At 35.7% G+C, this 21,774-nt stretch overlaps 1 protein-coding gene across 5 annotated transcripts in view; it reads left to right on the plus strand.

Moving 5' to 3' along the window:
- LOC134527244 (F-box/WD repeat-containing protein 7-like) overlaps nt 1–21,774 on the plus strand; it is a 280,392-nt gene that overhangs the window by 81,493 nt on the left and 177,125 nt on the right. For all 5 annotated transcript variants that reach the window (XM_063359747.1, XM_063359745.1, XM_063359748.1 and 2 more), the window contains one exon: nt 5,283–5,462. In XM_063359747.1, coding sequence (XP_063215817.1) covers nt 5,283–5,462 — 180 coding nt within the window. The remainder of the gene's footprint in view (nt 1–5,282; nt 5,463–21,774) is intronic.

Raw genomic sequence — 21,774 nt, forward strand, 5'->3', positions numbered from 1 at the left:
TTCACTGTAACGCAATTTTGTGTGCTTGTTGAATAAGCAGTTTACCCGTTTACCGTGCAGCCTTCATTTTCATTTCACACTTCACAGGCGAGAGAGCCAAAATCGTAACATAATCGAAGTTTTCGATCGCTAATGAAAAAGCACTATATTGCAAGGATTTATTTATTTTACGGTCATTAAATATTTTAAATAACGCTTACCTACCCAACCCTTCCGGAAAATAAATAAAAACATTTATTTCACTGACCTGACATAACCTAACCTTTTACTTCGGGTATAAGGCTCTCTCGCCTGTAAAAAGTAGGCTTCCCGCGGTTTATTTTTTCGCTACAACTTCAGTAAATACTAGTTTTTGGTACCTCCGGGCTTTTTTTACAAATGACGTGCATAAATGAAAGCTAAATTTCTTAATCATGCCGAAAAATAAAGCTACTGCGGCATCACGTGCTGACGAGTTTAAGAATGAGGGATTATATGTCAGTGACGGAAAAATACTTTTCTGTAAATATTGTAATTGCCGTTTGGAGCATGAACGTAAGGACACGGTAAACAAGCACATAATTAGCGACAAACATGTAAAAGCTAAACGATCCCCATGCACTTTGAAACGACAGCTTTCTATCCCAGAAGCAGGAGTGGCTCAAATATGCGCAAAAAAACGAAAGGAAGATTTTGTTCTCGAAACTGTTGAAGCCTTTGTAGCTGCAGGTATTCCTCTTGAGAAACTTGACAACAGCAAGCTGACTGCATGGATGCAGAAGCATGTAAGTGGTGCTGGTGATCTTCCAACAGCGGATTGGATGAGGAAAAAGTATATTCCCCTACTTAGAGAGAAAAAAGAAGTGGAAATCAAGCAGCAGCTCTTGGGGCAAGATGTGGTCATACTCGCAGATGAAACCACTGACAAGAGTAATAATTGTGTTTTCAACATCTTGTTTAAAATTCTGAAACCATCACAAGGTGATTTGCCATGACTATTAGCAAAAAATGCCCATGAAGCAGTTAATGCAAAGTTGTGGCTATGGTGGCAGAGATTGAGAAAGTTTTTGCAGTTTTTGTACTATGCAGCACATCCATCACTAAAGTAAAGTACATTTTTTACTATTGGAAACATTTTCTTTATATACTGAGTAATTATTTTTTGTGTTTCATACACAAATGCTACATCATGCTCCAAATCATCAGACAAGATGCAGATACTTGAGACGAGTAGGTCTTCTGATTGTTGGACACGTGTGTAAAGTACAACTGGGTGTAGTGAACAACTAGCATTTGTCCAGTGATACCATTATGCTGCATCTTGAATGATACACGTGTAGTTTTCACTAAAGTCTAGGAGAATTACAGCTGTATCCAGTTCAAGTTCCACTTTAAATTTCTTTAAAAAATTTGCCTGGGCTTTAGTTATAAATGCATGGGGCACAAGTATCTGTAGTTTCTCAATTAAAGTTGTTACATATTCATCAAATGTCACTGTGAATTTCACCTGTTGTGTCCTGTCTGTCGACACCCATGAATTATATGAGACTTCATCTTCAGGGTCCCACTCCTCAAATTTTTCAAGTAGAAAACTATTCAAGTTTTCATTTGATGGACATTGACAGCAGTGTCATAGCATGCAGTCTCTGTTATCTTTAGAACACACTAAATAACCAATCAAATCCTGGTATGTCTCTTCTATATGAAAAGCATGAAGCATAAGAATTACATTTTGATGGATTGTGCAAACACAAACAGAATGTGTGCCAGAAGACCCTGCTAAAACACACCATTTTGGGGGCAACATGCAGAATTTCGAAATACCAACTTTAATGTTGGGATATTAAAATTTGAAAGCAGAATACAGTTCGCTGAAATTTATAAGTATTAATATCTTTTGTGCATGTACATTTTTCGACATACTAACAGTGTCCTTTTTGCCTGGCATGATTCACCAATATTCGCCACTTTGGTAAAAGTTTTTCACTGTTTCAAGTGTGTGTTTATCTAGTGTTTTTCCTTTTCTTGGCTCGGGTAAAGCCATAAGTCCTTTATCTTACAGAAGGTTTCTTGCTTGACGAACAGCATACTCACTCACATGGAACTGTTCCATGACTTTTTTCTTGCTCCATGAAGCAGGAGCAAGTTAAAAGTTGTATCTTTTCTCGCCGCGTGATAGGAGTTCCTAGTTTTTCTTTAAGTAAACCTACAAGCACATCCATATCATTCACTTTTTGTTCTATATCTTTTGGCAGTTTTTTGATGTTCTTAACAGATGGAGACAATTCTGTTCCCATAACTCTGCAAACTTTACTTTTTAAAGTGGAATATGCTGACTCAACCTTTCTTTTTGCATATGCAGGTTTTCTGTGTGATTAAATGGAATGAAGTTTCAATGGAGACTCTCCTAATTCTGCCAATGATGTATTAATAATTGTTTCTAATGTCTCCTCTTTTGAAATTGATGTTTGTAAATTTCTAATACTGTGATTACTGTCACTATCTGAATCCACCTCTTGGTAATATTCATTTTTAAAATATGGATGTTTCTGTACTCTGTCTCTACATGCATCATATATTTTTTGCCCAGAAACTGATTTCACAAGCATTGGAATTTCATTGATTTTTTTCTGAAAAGTCAGATGTCACAGTCCTTGATGATTTTGTAATTTTTTTCTTATGGCACTTAAAAGGATCAAAACAACTTGTCTGGTAAGTTTCAAATTTTTTCAGGTAGTATATTTTATGATGCTCACAGACAGTAAGTATAAGTACCCACTCCTCACAGCCAAAAGTTCTTTTTCTGAAGCACTTATTGTCTCAATGTTTATATGATTAACCACATGTGTGTAACTCTTCTTGCGATACTCTGTTATATTTACTTTTCCTATTCTACACTGTTCTATATGCTGTTCAGTTTGGGACATTTTAAAAGCTAGTTTCACTCAGGTATATTGCAAGCACTTTTTTAATAAACTTAAAAATTTAACACAGCAATGTGCAGCACCTTCACTCAACAGTGGTTAGCAAACAACTGAGCAATGGCTTGCCACTCCAGCTGAACCCTTTATCTAGAAGAAAGAGGGTCATAAAGAATCAGCTCATTTTCTTTAGATAGTGGGGTATGACTCATGCCAGTATCTGCCATGCTGAATCATCTGCTGCATTCAGATTGCTGAACCCTATGTCAGCTGTTTTCATTTACATACACACTATAGTCTATTCCTAGTAAGGTTTCTAGATTTTGACATTTCTCTTCTGAGAAAAGTGTCTGTAAACAGGTTGTAAAGGCCTGGTTTTTCAAGGAAGCTGGGCGGGATTAAAGATAAACACAGTGGAACTGTCCTAGGCTTCTTTCTCAGAAGAGAAATGTCACAATCTGGAAACCTTACATGGAATAGACTATATCTCCCAATATATCCCTTCTCAGGACACATAGCCTTCCTTCCAGATAAAAATGTTTAACTTAAAACATTTAAACAATTTTATAATTAACTATGAATAATTCAAAATAGGTATTTTCAATTTTGTAATGAACGAGTTAAATTATAAATTAAGGTAAAAATAACTATATAAGCCATCAAATTACCATAATTTTTCTTTCACAATCTTGTAGATCATTCTTTTAGGTTCAATTTAAAAAAAAAATTGACTTGGTATCTTCTATGCCAGCTACAATAATACCAACTTAATAAAACCAAGAAATTGTACTTAAAAATTTGTTTCTTAATCAAACATTAAATTTTAATGTGTGTCAAGAGTTACGCAGGATTTATGAAACATTTTTTTCTAAAATCTACATACTTTGATTCATACGTGGAAAACATTTCGTAATGATATTTAAGTTAGACATAGAGCTACAAATTTTTTTCTATAACACAGTTTTGAAAAGTGGTGTCTTGAAAGTGTCGCTTACATACAATTTTCCAAAACTTTGGAAATTTTTATCTCGGAAACTATATATCCTACAGCGAAAAAAATTTAGGTTGTTCAGTAACTTGATGGGTGGTCCAGTTAAAAAAAGTTTCAAGCAAATCTGAGTTGATGGGTGTCATAGCCTGGGTGAAGTGATATGCATTGACCCCTGTTTCAATTGACTCCATCTATAGAATACCAGTTTCTAATTCTGGGACATGATTTAGTGGCCAAGAGTGTGGTCAAATGATGAAATGCATGAGTTAACACCATTGCTGATTGTGTAAGATGGACTCACGTGCGATGTTTTGGTTTACCACACCTTCCTTATCTTAGTAGAGGAAGGCTGTTGATGCGCACTGAAATGTCAGAGAAGGCTCTTTTGTTTCTTGTCACATTATAACAGTTAGCAAAGTAAACACACATGTATTTAAAAAAATAGGGTAAATATTTTTTATATGGTGCAGAGGCACTATTTTCTGCTGTCATTTCCAACTCGGTCATTAATGTATGATTATATCTTGAGTCTTATCGCAATTGTGTTTATTTAAAACTATTGTAGTGTACCCACTTTTATCACATAATCGTCGCACACGCAGAATCGTTCCCATCAATATTTTAGGGCGTCAAAATTTGGATAAAAAAACCTCTCGCGTAAACGTTGCATGATGTTTTTGTTCCCACTATTAGATTCTGAGCACTTTCTGTAGGTATCTTTTCAGTATAAAACAATTTATTTTAAAGTAGAAATATAATATTTATTCGGAAATTACCTCATACTTATTTAATTAACGTAAATATTAAGTTGTCTTAAGTGTAAATTTTCTTCTAAAGACTTTTTAAACGTCGTAACTTTTATCTGTTCATCTGCGTCGCCGCAGTATACCATTTTTAAAAATGTAGTCAGCGCTGGCATCATTCATGTTTGGTTATGTTGCTTCTCTTATAGAGCGCACACACGTAGTCGAATATCGATATCTCGCCGATTAAATGCAACGCGTGCTCTCTGTCGTGTGCCGAGTTAACTACATTTGATGGCCCGCACTCTTTCGTGGTGTGTACTACGACGATAGTTATGCGTTTGTTCAGGCTCGCATTCAGGTCACAGATATTGTTTTTCTATTTAAAGTTGAATAAAGGTTTTTGTTGCATGCCTTATTAATTTAAATTGTTTGGCGTGCTCTTGTATACTCCACGTTTAAATAAATGTACTTTCCATGAATGAGTTTTGTTTTTATGAATAACTTCACATAAAAAATTTTTTTTTCCCATATAAATGTTGCACCCCTACTTTAAAACTTAATTTTAGTATAAAATGTGCGACGAGTATGCGATAAAACACAGCATATATTGTTAGTGTTGTGACAGAAAGGCATTTGTGGTTTCAGGCGGCATTCATGCGGCAACATGCCATTGAGATGAACTGGAGGTTAAACCCGATCCGGCCACCAAAGGTGCTTAAAGGCCATGATGACCACGTTATTACTTGCCTGCAATTTTCTGGTAATCGAATAGTGAGCGGTTCTGATGATAATACTTTGAAAGTTTGGTCTGCTACAACTGGCAAGGTAAATGCTCTATACTTTTTTTAAATTTTTAACTGCTAAAAACTGTACTGGTATTGTATAAACCAAATTTCTTGCAATACTTATTGCTTCACAAAGCCCTTAGACCTACATGTTAAAGCTACTTATTCCTTTGACAAAATGGGAACTCAAGAGTACCAATAAAGTAGATTCTGTGGAGATGTATTCTCATACTTCAAGCAGATGATGTTTTATATTACTGAGAACTATTCAAAAGGCTAATTTTCGTAATCTTTCTTCAATATGAATTTCTAGGTTAGGAATGTTTAAGAATATGTATTGTTTATTCCTATGATAAAACGTGCAATGGTGAATTGTTAAATACAGTAAAAGTCAGTTATAACGTAAATTTATAACGGTGTCAAAAGTTTATGTTAAAGCGAATTTTTGTTATAGCCAAAATTTAAAAAAAATCTTATTTTTGTAGCATTTTTAAAATATATTTTTTTCTCGCTTGTTTTTACTATGGAAATTCACAACAAAAGTAAAGGAAATATACGTAAAACTTACTAAAATAACATTTTTAAGCTATATCAGCACTTGCCGACTGCGTGGCCGTGATAAGGCCGTGACGCACATCGTTGCTAAGCGCACAGCTGTTTGTTTACATGGAGACGAGCGGGCGGGGTCACGCAAGGTCATGCCGGCCGCTTCCTGTTGCTTTGACCGCAGCTGGTTTGTTGGAGACATGTGCGCTAAGCTGATGTTATCGGGTGCATATTTGCGGAGTTTTGAATACTTACTAACAATATGTAAACTCAATGATGTAGTGAAATTTATTTTAAAATTTGTCATATTATTACTCACGTTGACACCTTTGAAAAATGTCAAACACAAAAAAATTTTTTTAAAAAATCTCTGATTACGTTGGACAACCATACAAATTATATAAAATAATTTTTCCGACAATTGGTCAGTAACACAAAAATAATCACTCGTACAGACCCTTGGAAAATAACACAAAATTAAAAAAACACTTTTTAAAAAACAAATCAATATTCGTTCGCCTTGATTTCACTAGACTTTCGGACAAAATAAACGACTGGACCTTCTGGAAGTTCATCAAATCTTTCGTCGAAGCAATTGTATGCTGATATAAATGACTGATTGTGTCAAGTGCCTCCATCATTGACGTTTTCGACGGAACAGATACGTCACTTGGTTCGTCGTCATTATTGTCATCATCTTGAGACGCCGCTTCGTTTTGATTAGAATAGACGAGCTCGACAAGTTCCGTGTCGCGTATAACTAGACATAAACAACAATGCGCGTAGTGCCGTACACTGAAACTACACCGTATGTAACGCTTACGATGCAAGTGTGAGACGAGTTATGCTCATTTATGGGCTACAGTCGGCGTGATTCTAAATAAGTAATGATCGCAGCGGGGCCCTGTCGCAGTGGGTTAACGACACTTGCTTTCGTCGCCGCGAGGCAAGCTATGCTCGCTGTGGGGCCCCACCTTGTGCTGTGTTGCCAAGACGGCCACATCATGCGCGTTGTTCATTTGCCGGACGCGTGGAATTGTGCGAAGCTGTTTCTCATTTATTAAGGAAATTGTAGATGTTTTCTCATTGTTTTAGAGCAAAATTACAGGTGTGTAATCTATCGCTATAGCGAAAATGAGCCCACGCTGCATTCGTTATTTCCGAAATTTTTATCCTACGCAGCATATGCAAAACTGACGGTGCCGATGGCAATTATCGTTATAGCGGACTTTATGTTATAGACCGTATTCGCTACAACGGTCTTTCACTGTATCACATATATGCACGGTTTTCAATTGTGTTCAAAGTTACAAAGTTTTACTTCAAACATTTAATTCAATTGAGAATGTGAACATCTTTCTATCAGATTACTTTCTAAATTTGTTAGTCTGCTGTTGCTAGCTCTCGCCTTACTAATTATTAAAGTTAGAGACCTGAAGAAAGGGAGGTTATTTTTTCTCAAAAGTGATGTTATTTTTTTATAAATATCACAACAAAAAGTGAATTAATTAATTTTTATGTGGACTTTGAATGAACAGAATTGAATTAAAATACATTAAACCATAACAGAATATAATTTAAATTATGTGATTGTTTTATTTTACTAAATTTTTTAAAACTAAAGTGCACAAAAATTTAAACTTTATGTGTTGATTTTAGTCATTAAAAGACAGTACAGTGAACTTTTCATTCAACAATGCTTTTGCTCAGGTTCTGCTTTCTGTCTATGATGATAAAATGTATTTACTAAGTAACCGTCCATTGTCAACATTGTGTGTAGGTCTACAAACAGTACGCAGGACTGCTGGTGCAAACTGTTTGTAATTTTTACTCAGAGAAGTCAGCACTTCCAACATACTATCTATGTGCTTTTCTACGTTGAAAATCTCTTGCACATCTTCTTTCAGGAATTTGTATCCCATAAAAAGTTTGGTGTTTTCAAAATGATGTGGAGTTCTGGAATTGTTTTTGTAAGTAAAATAACATCTTCTGACTTGTTAATGATGATGTTCTTTGGGATGAAACACTTATTTAAAGACCTGAATACTACTGGTGTAGAATGGTCGTTGTCCATTGTCCAACATCATTAGGTATCACTAGGGACAGGAACTTTTCGGTAAGTAAAATTAGTGAAAAGCGGTGAGCAAAAATGCCAAAAGCGGTGAGGAAAAAATAGCAGCGAAATGTATCTACGCGTACCTTTTTTAAGAAAAAGTTAAATGAACTCAGTAATGAATAGTCAAAATGTTTAGAACTAATATTTTAAGTGAAAAACCCTTCAAACTTAAAAGTAGCTACTCTTCCAGAATGTCAAAACTTTTGGGTTTAGAGGGAAGGTTTGTCAATAAAATATATTCCTAACTCAGGTGGTATGCTAGGCCAAAAAGTTAGGTTTCTTTAGTTTTAGGTTTGGTTGGTTTAGGTGAGTCTTATTTTATATTTGGTAAGTTTAGCTTAGGTTAGTTTTAAAATGCCCATTTCCAACTAGCTTGAATTGGGTTTGGTTTTGAGAGCTTCTAAATTTAAGCCACTCCATGATTACAGATATTGATGCAGGCATAAATACAAAACTTCAACATATTTCTTCATCCAGCTTAAAATACTGGGGTCCTGAAGTTTATGAAGTGGGATGTTCGCTTTGAGGAACACCTCAGTGGTCTCCATTGCAAAACGATGCGCTTCAGTTTTACTTTTTTTTGCTTGCTGCGCACAAACACCACTAGTATGCTGCAGTGCTACAGTAGCGGGGGAAGAAATGCGTGACTTTTTGTACTTTTCACTGCTTATGTGCTTAACACTTGAGGGGTTGTTACCACAATGCCGAAATACCACAACGCCAAACGTACAATAACGCTGAATGTCAAAATTGACCGCCACGCCGACAGCTAGAAAACTGCTGTGTACCATAACGCTTAAATAACTGAATGAATTTGTGTGTGTTTCAACCTAACCTAGTCAAACCTTTGTGGAAGTCCTGGAATGACATTTTTCGGCTTTTATGTATTTTGGCGTTGTGGTACACAGCAGTTTTCTAGCGTGCGGGCGTTGTGGTCAATTTGGCATTCGGCGTTATTCTACGTTTGGCGTTGTGGTTTTCGGCGTTGTGGTGCGTCCCCCAATTGAGTCTCTATGGTCCCAATTGACTCTGCAATTACAGTATTTACAAAATAAAACTGCCTTATATGTCGAATAGAGACCATCAGAAGAAAATTCTTAGGCCCTATCTAGTGTGTTTATGTCATACTTCGTTCAGTTACCGCAACGAATAGCCACCGAACAATAATAAATGCACGCATGTGCAGTAACCTAACAACCGAAGAATAAAAATCACATACATCCATCAATTTGTTTGATGCAGTTTAAAATTGCCTAAAGTATTTTATGGTTAAGTAAATTATGAAGAAAAAACACTTGTAATTTTTGTTGATATCAAAATTTACGCGTTCTGAACGCGGTATCGTTTTTATCTACCGAACACGCTTGATTGTATGATTAAACAACAATCGATTGTTCGTAAACGTTCATGTTCTTTCTCGCATTCTCGTACTGCTACGTTGTTAACACGTTTATTGAGAAACGCGTTTTGTTTTGATAACTTCATGGCATGAGAAACAAATTTTGAAGCTTGTAATGTTAAAATGCAAAATATAAACGGTCCTGGATTACCGTCATCTGTGGTTGTTAACCTCGCCGTGATTTATTGCCACAGAATGTGGTTTTTGTGGTTATGGTTGGAGAAAATAAATTGTTTACCTAGTTTTGCCTAGTAATGTTTCCGGCACGGTGAAATGTATTTTTATGTAGTTTTTTATTTTTTATTGGTGTGCTGGTGTTACGAACGGAAGATGAATTATATCTAAATTATATGTGTTTGTGGCAATTTAAGCTTCAAATAACGAAATTTTGACCAAATTCGCGACGAAACAGTGGAAAATCGCAAAATTCGCATTTTCGTAAAAAAAAAAAGGGCCAAATTCGCGAAATAACGACGGTGATTCGCGATCGCGAAAAGTACCTGTCCCTAGGTATCACTAAAGTAGTTTAGCATGGCGTTAACATGTTTGTTACTTTTTAACTTTTGCTTTGCAACAGAATTTTGATTTGATTTCTTTCAAGTGTAACTCGTCATTTGCAGTATTTACACATTACTGTAACAGTATCAGATATTAGATAAGTAAACACCATCACTAACAGCATGTTTTGGCATTTTTTTGTGGAGCAATTAACATTTAAGGGTAGAAATAATAACAGTTTTATATACACGGCCTATGTTAAAAACGCAAGCAGGCATTTGTAAAAAAAAAAAAAAAAAAATAGTTTGGTCGCTGCAGGATAAAGGCGTGGTTCAGAAAACAAACATATAAACAGTAGTAAAAAGTGCAGGTATAGATGCAGGTGGCATGTTCAGGTGATAGAGAAGGGGGAGCAGCTTTCACAGCAGGAATAGGGGGTTTATTCTAAGTTTCCAGCGTTTTCTATCGGAACATTTCGATATTGATTCCGACATATAGCTCTTTGGCCGATCGGCAACACACGGTTCCGAACGATCGTAATCGAAAGGTACTGAAATTGCTATTCTAAACGCGGTATCTATACGAGGCCTAACTATCTCGGCAAAGTTCGGGTTACGATTTCCCCCTCTACAATTTTTCTGGCAGCGAAAATGAGATTTGAAAACTGCAACATAACAACAAAAAACACTTCATATTTCTAACAAACTTATAAATAAAAACACAGAGTTTATAAAACAATATACTTTCCAGATGTTTCAATGTTGATAAAAGTACAGTAAACTCCCGGTATACCGCGCCCCGATAGATCGCGGAATCGGGTATATCGCGGGTCAAACCATGTCCCCCAATCATAAATGAATAATAATAATAACACAGTAGAACCTCGTTAATTCGTGATGGTCGGGACCGAGATAATCACGGATTACAGAATTTCACGGACTAGCGATTAAAAGCCCGGAAGGTCTTGTCAAGCTTCTCAGACACCGGCGTGCAGCTGGGTAGGCCAAGGTCATGTGACGTAACATCTACCGAGGCTTACTGCGCCTTGGCAGCAGATGGTAAGGGCCGTCTTCGAATTAGTCTCGGTTTAAAAAAATACGGCACTGCCTAGCCATTAGTTCACGGTCATTTACAACAGCCGAAGAGAGAAAGATAAGATCGTGCTGAACTTGCACACATAAATTTTGTGTAGCCCCCCCCCCCCCCCCCCCCTTAATCCAGCCGAATGCCAGCCAGACACGTCACTCGCCAGGCGCCTGCCGTGCGTTGGCGGGTGGAAACAAAGGGAGATGGGAAGCAGAAGTCAGGACATCCCCCTCAAGTTTAAAGAGTGACAAATGTGACAGCTGAAAGGGGGACGACACAAAGGGTCGGTACAAACAGCGTTGCAGAGTTTGGCGGCCCACGCGATGGCTTGCAGTGGTTGCCGGCCGCCGGCCCGCGTGACGTTAATTTCAAGCGCTGACAATTTTTACTTCTCTTTTTTTTCTGCACTTTTTAATCGTCCCGGATTATCCGATTCCCGAATTAGCGCGTCACGGATTAACGAGGTTCTACAGTAATAACAATGGAATAAATGGTTGACAGCCGATTAGGATAATTTTGCGTTGTAACTCACAAACTAAGCATCGGGCAGAAAAAAGCCTAGGCGTAGAAAATGTCCGCAGTGAAATTCTAAACAAGATATCTCCGTACATTATTCCTCTATCTTGTAGTGTTTTCAAATTATGGTCCAATCCAGCCCAGTGATATTTTCTGAAACACTAGTTCTTAACATTTTTTTTAACCCACAAATAAAGCATCGGACAGGGGACCCGATAAAGCCCACCGTCCAGCGACATTATCCAGCGTGACTCGGCTGGGGATTGATTTTGGATAGGTTTGGTTGACGGCAAGCGCTGGGAGGGGAGAGGCGAGCCGAGAATATGCGACCAAGACACCCGGGTAGACGGAGTGGAATATAAGCGCCAGTGATGAGAGGGGCGATTAAGCCGAAAGGGGGGAAGTCTGGTGACCTTGAGTAGTTCACTCATTTCCGTCGGCACACTTCTCGTGTTCACGTGTGTTGACATATAAATGTTTTGTTATAACTTGAACCTACAGACGTAATATTATTCGTTGTATTATACACGTTCATCTTTTTACTTTGGTATAATGTTTTAACATTAAATAGTAAAGTAAATCAGCTAGCGTATTTTTAATCTTTGCCGAGGAATTCCCAGTGGTCCAATACTTACGTGAACCATACTGTACCACTTTTACCGTGAGGTAGTAAACAAGCCCCGGATATGTTTATGTGTAGCGGCCTCCCGACCTTTAACCAGAGGCTGGGGAATATAACACTTGCCGATCCGAGCCACACACACTCAGCAACTCGACACAGCGTTTGGTGAAATAAGTAAAGACAATGTTTAACAGACTTTTTAATACGGCGCCACTGATTGCGCCAAAATTATTTTGGCGCAATTTTTGTATCCCACATGTGACAATTTATAATTTAATGTAAGCATGGATAACAAAGTTTAACCACTTTACACGATAGACGATTCTTTATTTTATATTGTACGAATGCTAGAATCGTTTTTCACGTATCTGCTGCATACTTCTGCAAAAGACACGCTATCTGTAAGTACGTAAATCTAGAATTTTTATTTTGTCAATCAAACTCGGTACTTTGCGATTCATATTCGGTTTGAAGTATTACTATGGCCTTTCTATTTAGAAGACTTTGACCACAGAATCGTGTGTAACCGCACACACTGCACTTACTTTGTTACGGACACTCAGACGAAGCAGATACTGTGGCTGACACCACGAGACTGGCAGCAGCTTGTGTGCCGCACGTGTGTATGGCGGCGTGTGGCGCGCTCGTAGGCCGTGCGACAAACTGTGCGCGGCATGCGGAAAAATAAAAAATAAAATTCAACATTTCATATTTATCTTTAAAATTTATTATTTTTATTTTTTCACCCGCGTTTAGTGAAAACTGCGGATGCAAAGTCCGCACAAAGGCGGGCCGTCTATACTGTGCGTGCTTGCCGACCTATTAGAACACAGGCGGTGTTTTATGCCTTTTGACCTTGGTCACATCGAAACATCGCGGTTATGCAACAACGCGGGTAAAAGTTATGTCCCCCGACAACCGCGTTAAATAGGGAGTGTACTGTATTTATAAAAATCTTAAGTAATTTTAAAAGTGCTCGAGCAAGCGAAAACATGTTTATTTCTTAAATTATTTTTACGGGATATTTGGTGTGAAATGTTGAGTTGTTTGCACGTGGTCGGTTATTGTATTATTGTAATAATGGCTGCTCGGTGATCTCGTGTGAGTGAGAGGCAAATTAAAATGTTGGTTTATTTTATGGAGGAGCACCCCGAATTCTTGCGGAGAAAATTTTCATTGAATTTCACGACTGCAACAAAATACACACTCTGAGTTATTGTTGAAACTTTTGATATCTGAAACAGGCGAATAAATTATGAATATGTATTTTAGAAGTTGGGTTATTTTTCAATTTACTTGCATAAAATCTTCGTTATAATATTGTTATTATAGAAAGAACGTCTTTACATTCCCACTTAGTTATTATGTATCTGGAGCACTAAAAAAAACAGAATGTATTTCTTTTACTTATATACGTCATCATGGGCGTACCCAGAAATTTTTTTCGGGGGGGGGGGGGGGGGGGGTTTGGGGTTTCCCATAATTTGTTAAATGAAAACTCACCTGCATATTTGTAGTTCCTGATTATGTAATAGTATTTTATCTGAACTGGTCACAATTATGATTAATAATACAGTCAATTAACTCAAGAACAAAAGGTTTTTTTTTATCGTACGAAAACTGTTTTAGGTATATGAAGAGTTACTTTAAAATTTGGTTTCATTTACAATACACAATTTATGTATGATTTTAGCTTACCACTTTGCCTTGCTCTCAACCCTGATTTCATTTTTTTTTAGCTCTCTTAAATATATAACCAAGAATTACTCTGTTTTCTTCATCTTGTCGGGCATGCTCCTTGCTGATTTGATTAAGTATGGGCTGTTGTTGCCCTTGTGCTACCTTCAGGAAGTTTTCCGCGAATACACTGAATTTTTTGTGATAAGTGTTTGCATGTTCTGAAAAACACTCCAGTGCATTTTTACAATTTGTGTACGCTTTTGTCACAAGGGATCTGAGTTGCTGGTGACTTCCTTTCCCTGCTGCTTCTTGGGCGAACAAAACACAATGTCGACAAAGGGCTCCTTGTAAGTGCTGCGTGTATGTCAACCAAGGAAACTTAGAAAACCATGAGATTTGAAAACACAAATTTCTTTTTGTTTGCACAGGCAAGCAGTAGTCTTTAGGAGGAGTCCATGGACACTTCAAGAGATTTTCTTTCGATAAATCCTCCAAATTGTTTCTTCCGATGAAATGTCCAATGTCCCACTGACTGTTGCATATGTTTAACGTGTTCTGACCCGAATTTGAACCTGAATCAGTAGGGCTTTTGACATTTTCAATTTGCATCTGTGTATTTGATTCTGCAGTTTCTTTACCCCCACCCTCATCATTTAGTGTTTTGATTTTTTTTTTACAACGAAGGTAGTCAGTGATGACTGTTTTTGACTGGAACGTTTCATTTTCTGTAATAAAAAATATACACCACATATTAAAGAAAAATTTAACCTTTCTTTCAGTGCCTTTTTAGCCTTTTAGTTATGTTTCCTTTTATTTTCTGAGTTTGCATAAATTATTATTGTCTTAAGACATATGTTTATTGCCAACCATTGTGCCACCTCACTCAATTTAGGATATAGAAAATTCTGCATTTCAAATTAAAACTTAAACATTTTAGTAATGATAAATGAAAGAATAAAATCTAACAGATGGACAAAATAGCAAAGGTATACGTTACAACTATAACATTAACATGTGAAATTGAATATAATTTTGACACCAAATAAAATGACACCTATGTTTGTAACTTATAAAAAACAAAGAATGAAAAACTAGCTATTTCGTGTATTCTTAAATTTTTTAAATAAAAGCTTTGCATTTTGCAACAGTATACAGTTAAACTTAAATAAATAGTTACACAAACATACCCAAATTTGGCTAGTTTGTTAAAGTAAATTTCTTTATATTGAAATTTTTTAAAGTCTACAAAAAAGACACACATGCATTAACTGATAAGACACAGTCTGAGAAACATGAAATAGCTACACAAAAGTTACATACTTTAAAAATTAAATTTTATATAAGAAGTTTGCAGCACGGCTTCATTATTACAAACTCCAAAGGACCAAAACTAGAACTTTTCTGTGTATTGAAGGTCTTTATAAAAAAATAAAAATTATAAAATTCTTTAATAAATCCTATTGACTTATTTTTAAAACCACCAAATGGTTTGTTCTTAATAGTGAAGTATTCTTTGTACTGAATTTTTCTATATTGATGCTTTACTGTATATTGTTCTCTTATATATTGTATTGAAAAGTTAAATCTCAAAAATCAAACAATCACAACCAAAAAATGCAGCAAAGAGAAATGAAATAGGTACGCAAACCAATCGAATCACATCCAATGCAGTAACGTTCCATCCTAAACATTTTTATAGCAAATATTAGCTGGTGCCATAAGTGAATACATTTTAATAATAATTGTTTTTGGTTACATACGGTTAAATGCAGAAATAATTTTGAAATAGTTTTGATAATGACCATGTAACCACTAACCAGAAAGTCTACACTCTAAAACATTATTATACAATTAAAATATATTAAGTATGAACCGACATTGCCCCCAGTTTATGAAGGAAGTATGCAGAAAGACTATTTATTTTTACTAAACACCACAACTGAAAAATTCACAAGTTACTCACAATAATATTAAATATTGTATTAAATGACATGCAAACCTCGTGGGAGTAGACCCTCTTTGGCATCAATTCGTTTACGTTAACACTACATAACACAGAAACAACGCCATCCGCCAACCTGTGTCCAAGCAGTATGCACAAATCTCAATACTTAACGCTACTTACCCAGTGAGGGAGGAACTATAAACTACATATTAGATAAGGAGGAGTCGAGGAATATTGATTCTCTCGACGTGTTCTGTACACATGATGTCTCGATCTATCAAAACTAAAAATAGATGTAGTAAATCATGCATACAACCGATTTTATTTCCATTTTTGTTTGCGACATGCCTGAAAAAAATGAACATATTTCGGGGGGGGTTTCAACCCCTAAAACCCCCCCCCTTGGGTACGCCCATGTACGTCATATCAAATCATTCCATAAAACGGCATTGTGATATGTATATGGTTAGAAGTAGCTTCCATATGAAGAAATACTTTCGTGACTTTGGGGCGTATTCAAGTAGTTGGCCTACCAGTTACTAGATGCCAGGGATGGCGGAAGTGCGAGGCAGTAGCGCGCAGCGGCCAGTAGGACTACTGCAACACTTTATCGGAATTAAGTTTCGCGTCCATTACCGTTTCCTGAGTGGTAACAGTAATTACTGAAGATATTTGTACATGTATTATGGATCAATATTTTATACATAATAAATGTACAAATATCTTCAATAATTACTGTTACCACTTGGGAAACGGTAATGGACGCGAAACTTAATTACGATTAAGTGTTGTAGTAGTCCTATTCGCCGCAGCGCGCGCTACTGCCTCGCACACCCGCAAGCCCTGCTGCCCTCTCGTGACTGTTAGGTCAACTACTTGAATAGGACCCCAAAAACATACATATTCAATACTACTGGGAAAAAATTTCCTTTTACATAATATTAAACACAATTGACTCCTACGTAAAATATCGTAAATATAGATCACGCCCAAAAATTTACTATTTTCGACCATGTATAACTATTTGTGTACACATAAATTGTGCATCCGCCATGATTTCAACTGGCTGCTAATTCCCGATCGGCAAAGGCTTTTCGACAGCAATTGTATACTCGAAACATACCGATCGTTGGCTTCCGTGAATCGAAAGGTTCCGAGTTGATGAAAGTAACTTAGAATACCATATTGTAGAAAGCTTCCGATAATCGTGGAATCACGATCGGGAACTCTTTTCCGAGAAACTTAGAATAAACCCCCAGGAAACAAAGCGAGGAGAGGAACGGAGAAGGATCTTGCCATTTCACATGAAGTAAAAAAAGAAAACCTACACTCCTAATATAGTTTAGACGCAGAGCATGTAGTTTTTTAACTAAGATGTTCAGGCCCTCAGCGTGGCATGTGACGATATGGTGATGGTTCTCAGGAAATGTAACATTAGTTAGTTCATTTGTGTAGAAATTGGCGAAAAACACGTAAAAAATTACAAAATCACGTTTTGACTTCAAAACACCACAATTTGCGTTATTTTTTGAGTTTATCACAATCTTTTCAAGTCCCTAGTAATGTTTTGTGGACTAACCTAAATTGGCACCCTGTTAGTGAAGATGCCTTTCCGAAAGAAGGCAACATTATAATAATTAATTATAGTGTGTGTGTGTGTGTCTATATATATATAAAATTTAATTTTAACACAACAACTTAGAAATAACACACAAGTACGAGCTATCATCTCAGAAAATACTAGTGGATAGTTAAATACATATTTCATGTAAGGCTGTGCGAATCGTCTATTTTCAGTTTGATTTGTTTCAGAGTCGAATCCCTACTAACTATTTGAAATTTGATTCCAATTTTGAATCTATTTAATTTTTAAGTTTTATTATCATAAGAATTTGCATTAAGTTTTTGTACTCATATTACTGAAGGATAAATAGTTTTACAAACAAATAAGTTAACAGAATATTATTTTATTACATACAATTTCCAGTTGGCAGTTGTAGAAATAATAATTAACTTGAATGTAAGAATTTTTTAAAATGCTATTTGTTACTTTCATATACAACATTCACAGATTTATGTAGGCTACAGTTTACATACATAGGAAATAAAATACTTTGACATAACATTTATTAGGGGTGGGCGAAGCTTCGAAAGTTTGAATTCGAGTCGAACATTTGTTATATGAGAATTCGTACTCGAAAAAATGAAATTATTCGAAGTTCGAAAAATAGAAGAAAAAAAACAGTTCAAGAGTTTTTAAGCTAATCTTTTACTGTACATACATTGCCTTAAAGTTAAAGAATGCATACGATCAATAACATCAACTTGGAGTTAATTAAGCATAATGAGAACACACACATGCTTAGCCTAAGCCTATATGCCTGATCATTAAAACTAACCTCAACCATAATACAAATATGTTTGTAATACTTTGTTCAACTTACATTGACTTAGAGTAAAATAATCGTCAGTATCGTATTTTGCTGAGAAAATGGAAAATAGCAGCTCCCAATGAATTATTTTCATGTTTAGAAACGTGCCAGATTCATTCCCGACTTCGGTATTAGTCTTAATCTCCCCCCACAACAACTCTTTTTCCATGCATAAATTACGTCAATAATAATTTAACGTGATACAATATCACCAATGGACTTATAAAACAGCAGTTACAGCACTGAATCCAATGAAATAAGATTATTGAATTAAATTCATTTGTAAATAAACGGGGAAAATATTCCATGGATGGAACATTATATAAAATGAGTTTCGTGAATAATCATAAACACACTTTCTACACTTCTTAGGCCGGGCCTGCTTTTGTGCAAAGAGTAAAGATATATTTTTTTTTACGTTGGAAGTAATGTAATAAACAATAAGTAGTTTGCCTCTAAACGGCTGTGCGCGTAAGCTGAAGGCCAAAAGTAAAAAAAAAAGTTTATATTTACCTTCAATCATTCTTGTTCATAATCATTATTATTATCATTATTATTATTATTATTATTATTATTATTATTATTATACGATAACGTAGAAAGTTCAGCCGGCCGTATAAAATATTACCATACAGTATTTAGTTGTATACAAATAGCAAATGTTACGTGACTAAGTTTTTGGCAATGGTTCAAAATGCCAAGTTAATGGAGAATGTTGCGTTGATGGTTAAGTTAAGTTATGTATTAGCGAACGTGTAATAAGCAATCCTTACATTTGGTGGAGAGATGAAGGAAAACTTAAATATCCTAAACTGGCAAATGTTGCTCGTTGCTCTGAAGTATTTAAGTATTCCTGCCACAAGTGTATCAAGTGAGTGGGTATTTTCTTCCTCCGGAAATGTGGTGATAGCACGTCGTCAATCCCTGACACCTGAACATGTGCAGGAACTAACATTTTTGCATGACAATTTAAATAAGTTTTGAAAAATATTTTCTGTCACCAAACTTGTAGTTTATTATGTACTTTAATATTTTGAATTTCTTGTATTTAAATGTGTATATATTTTATGCATCTGTGAATTAAATTTATTTTTTATATTCAAACTAGCTTGTAGGTCCATGATGTGTACATTTATTATAAATAAGATTGTTGCATTGTTTGGTGTTTGCATTTAAGAAATTCTTTGATTTGGCCTAGTATTCGATATTCGATTCGAATTCGGGAATATTTATAAAAATTTGCTTTGAATTCGCTTTGAAACGAAAATATCTATATTCGCCCACCCCTAACATTTATGGTAGGTTATATATACATACATATAAACAAATGATTTTACAAAAATAAGCATTACGTAGACCTACATGTTAAGGGGAATGGGAAGCGCGCCGATAGGAGCCCCCTCCGGTGAGCGCTGCAGGCAGCGCGTGTTGAGTTAGGAAACTAAATAGTTGCAAGCGAGCCACCGAAGCCTTCTCGTGGCTGACGTCATTGTAACAGGGTAGCCAAGTCAACCGCAGGCAGAGAGAGAGAGAGAGAGAGAGAGAGAGAGAGAGAGAGAGAGAGAGAGAGAGATAGAGAGATAGAGAGATAGATAGAGATATAGAGAGAGATAGAGATATATAAAGATATATAGAGATATATAAAGATATATAGAGATATAGAGAGATATAGAGATCTAGAGATAGATATATATATATAGATATAGGTATAGAGATATATAGATATATATAGAGAGAGATATAGAGATATAGATATAGAGAGAGATATAGAGATATAGATAGATATATAGAGAGTAATAGAGATATAGAGAGATATATAGAGAGATATAGATAGAGATATAGTGAGAGAGAGAGATAGAGAGAGAGATATAGAGAGAGAGATAGAGAGAGAGATAGAGAGAGAGTTATAGAGATATAGAGAGATAGAGAGAGATAGAGATATAGAGAGAGATATAGAGAGAGAGATATATAGAGAGATATAGAGAGAGATATAGAGAGATATATATAGAGAGAGATATAGAGAGAGATAGAGGGAGAGATAGAGAGAGATAGAGAGAGATATAGAGATAGAGATATATAGAGGGAGAGATAGATATAGATATATATATAGATAGATATAGAGATAGATATAGAGAAAGATAGATATAGAGATAGATAGAGATAGAGAGAGAGATAGTGAGAGAGATAGATAGATAGAGAGAGAGAGATAGAGAGATAGATAGAGAGAGATTGAGAGATAGATAGAGAGAGATTGAGAGATAGATAGAGAGAGATTGAGAGATAGATAGAGAGAGATTGAGAGATAGATAGAGAGATTGAGAGATAGATAGAGAGAGATTGAGAGATAGATAGAGAGAGATTGAGAGATAGATAGAGAGAGATTGAGATAGAGAGATAGATAGGGAGAGATTGAGATAGAGAGATAGAGAGAGAGATTGAGGTAGAGAGAGATAGAGAGAGATAGAGAGATATAGAGAGATAGAGAGATAGATAGATAGAGAGAGATAGATAGATAGAGAGATATAGAGATATAGATAGAGATAGAGAGATATAGATAGAGATAGAGATATAGATAGAGAGATAGAGATAGGGTGATAAAGAGATAGAGATAGAGAGATAAAGAGATAGAGATAGAGAGATAAAGAGATAGAGATAGATATAGATAGAGAGATAGATATAGATAGAGAGATATAGATATAGATATAGATATATATATATATATAGATAGAGATAAATATATATATAGAGATATATATAGAGATAGAGAGAGGTATATATAGAGATATATATAGAGATAGAGAGAGATGATAGAGAGAGATAGAGAGAGAGATAGAGAGAGATAGAGATAGATATAGATAGATATAGATAGATATAGATATATATATATAGATATATATATAGATAGCTATAGATATAGATATAGATTTATATACATAGAGATATATAGAGAGATATAGATAGAGATATATAGAGAGAGATATAGATAGAGATATATATAGAGAGATATAGATATAGCTATAGATAGAGATATAGATAGAGATATAGATATAGAGATAGAGATATAGATATAGATATATATAGAGATAGATATAGATAGATATAGAGATAGATAGAGATAGATAGAGAGATATAGAGATAGAGAGAGATAGAGATAGATAGATAGAGAGATAGATAGAGAGATAGAGAGATAGAGACGATAACAAAGAGCGCGTGGGGGAAGGAAGGTTGGACAGCTTGGCGACCGGGTTGATGAGGGCCGGGGGCAGGCAGGCTGAGTACGCTGATTGCCCTGGAGCAAATATGTGGGTAGTGACGCGCACTACTACTAACTTACCGTTGTACATCACGGGTCGGTAAAAGGGCGAGATATGTTATGTGATTCATTATACGTAATTCATTATACGTAATATTAAAGGTTACCTACTAGAAATAAGGAAAATGTTTTTACCAAGTAAACTGTTAGCCCAAATGCAGCTCAACTATTACGGCTGTGTCCGAATAGGCAGATTATT

Source organism: Bacillus rossius, chromosome 1, assembly GCF_032445375.1.
Source record: "Bacillus rossius redtenbacheri isolate Brsri chromosome 1, Brsri_v3, whole genome shotgun sequence".
NCBI lineage: Eukaryota > Metazoa > Arthropoda > Insecta > Phasmatodea > Bacillidae > Bacillus > Bacillus rossius.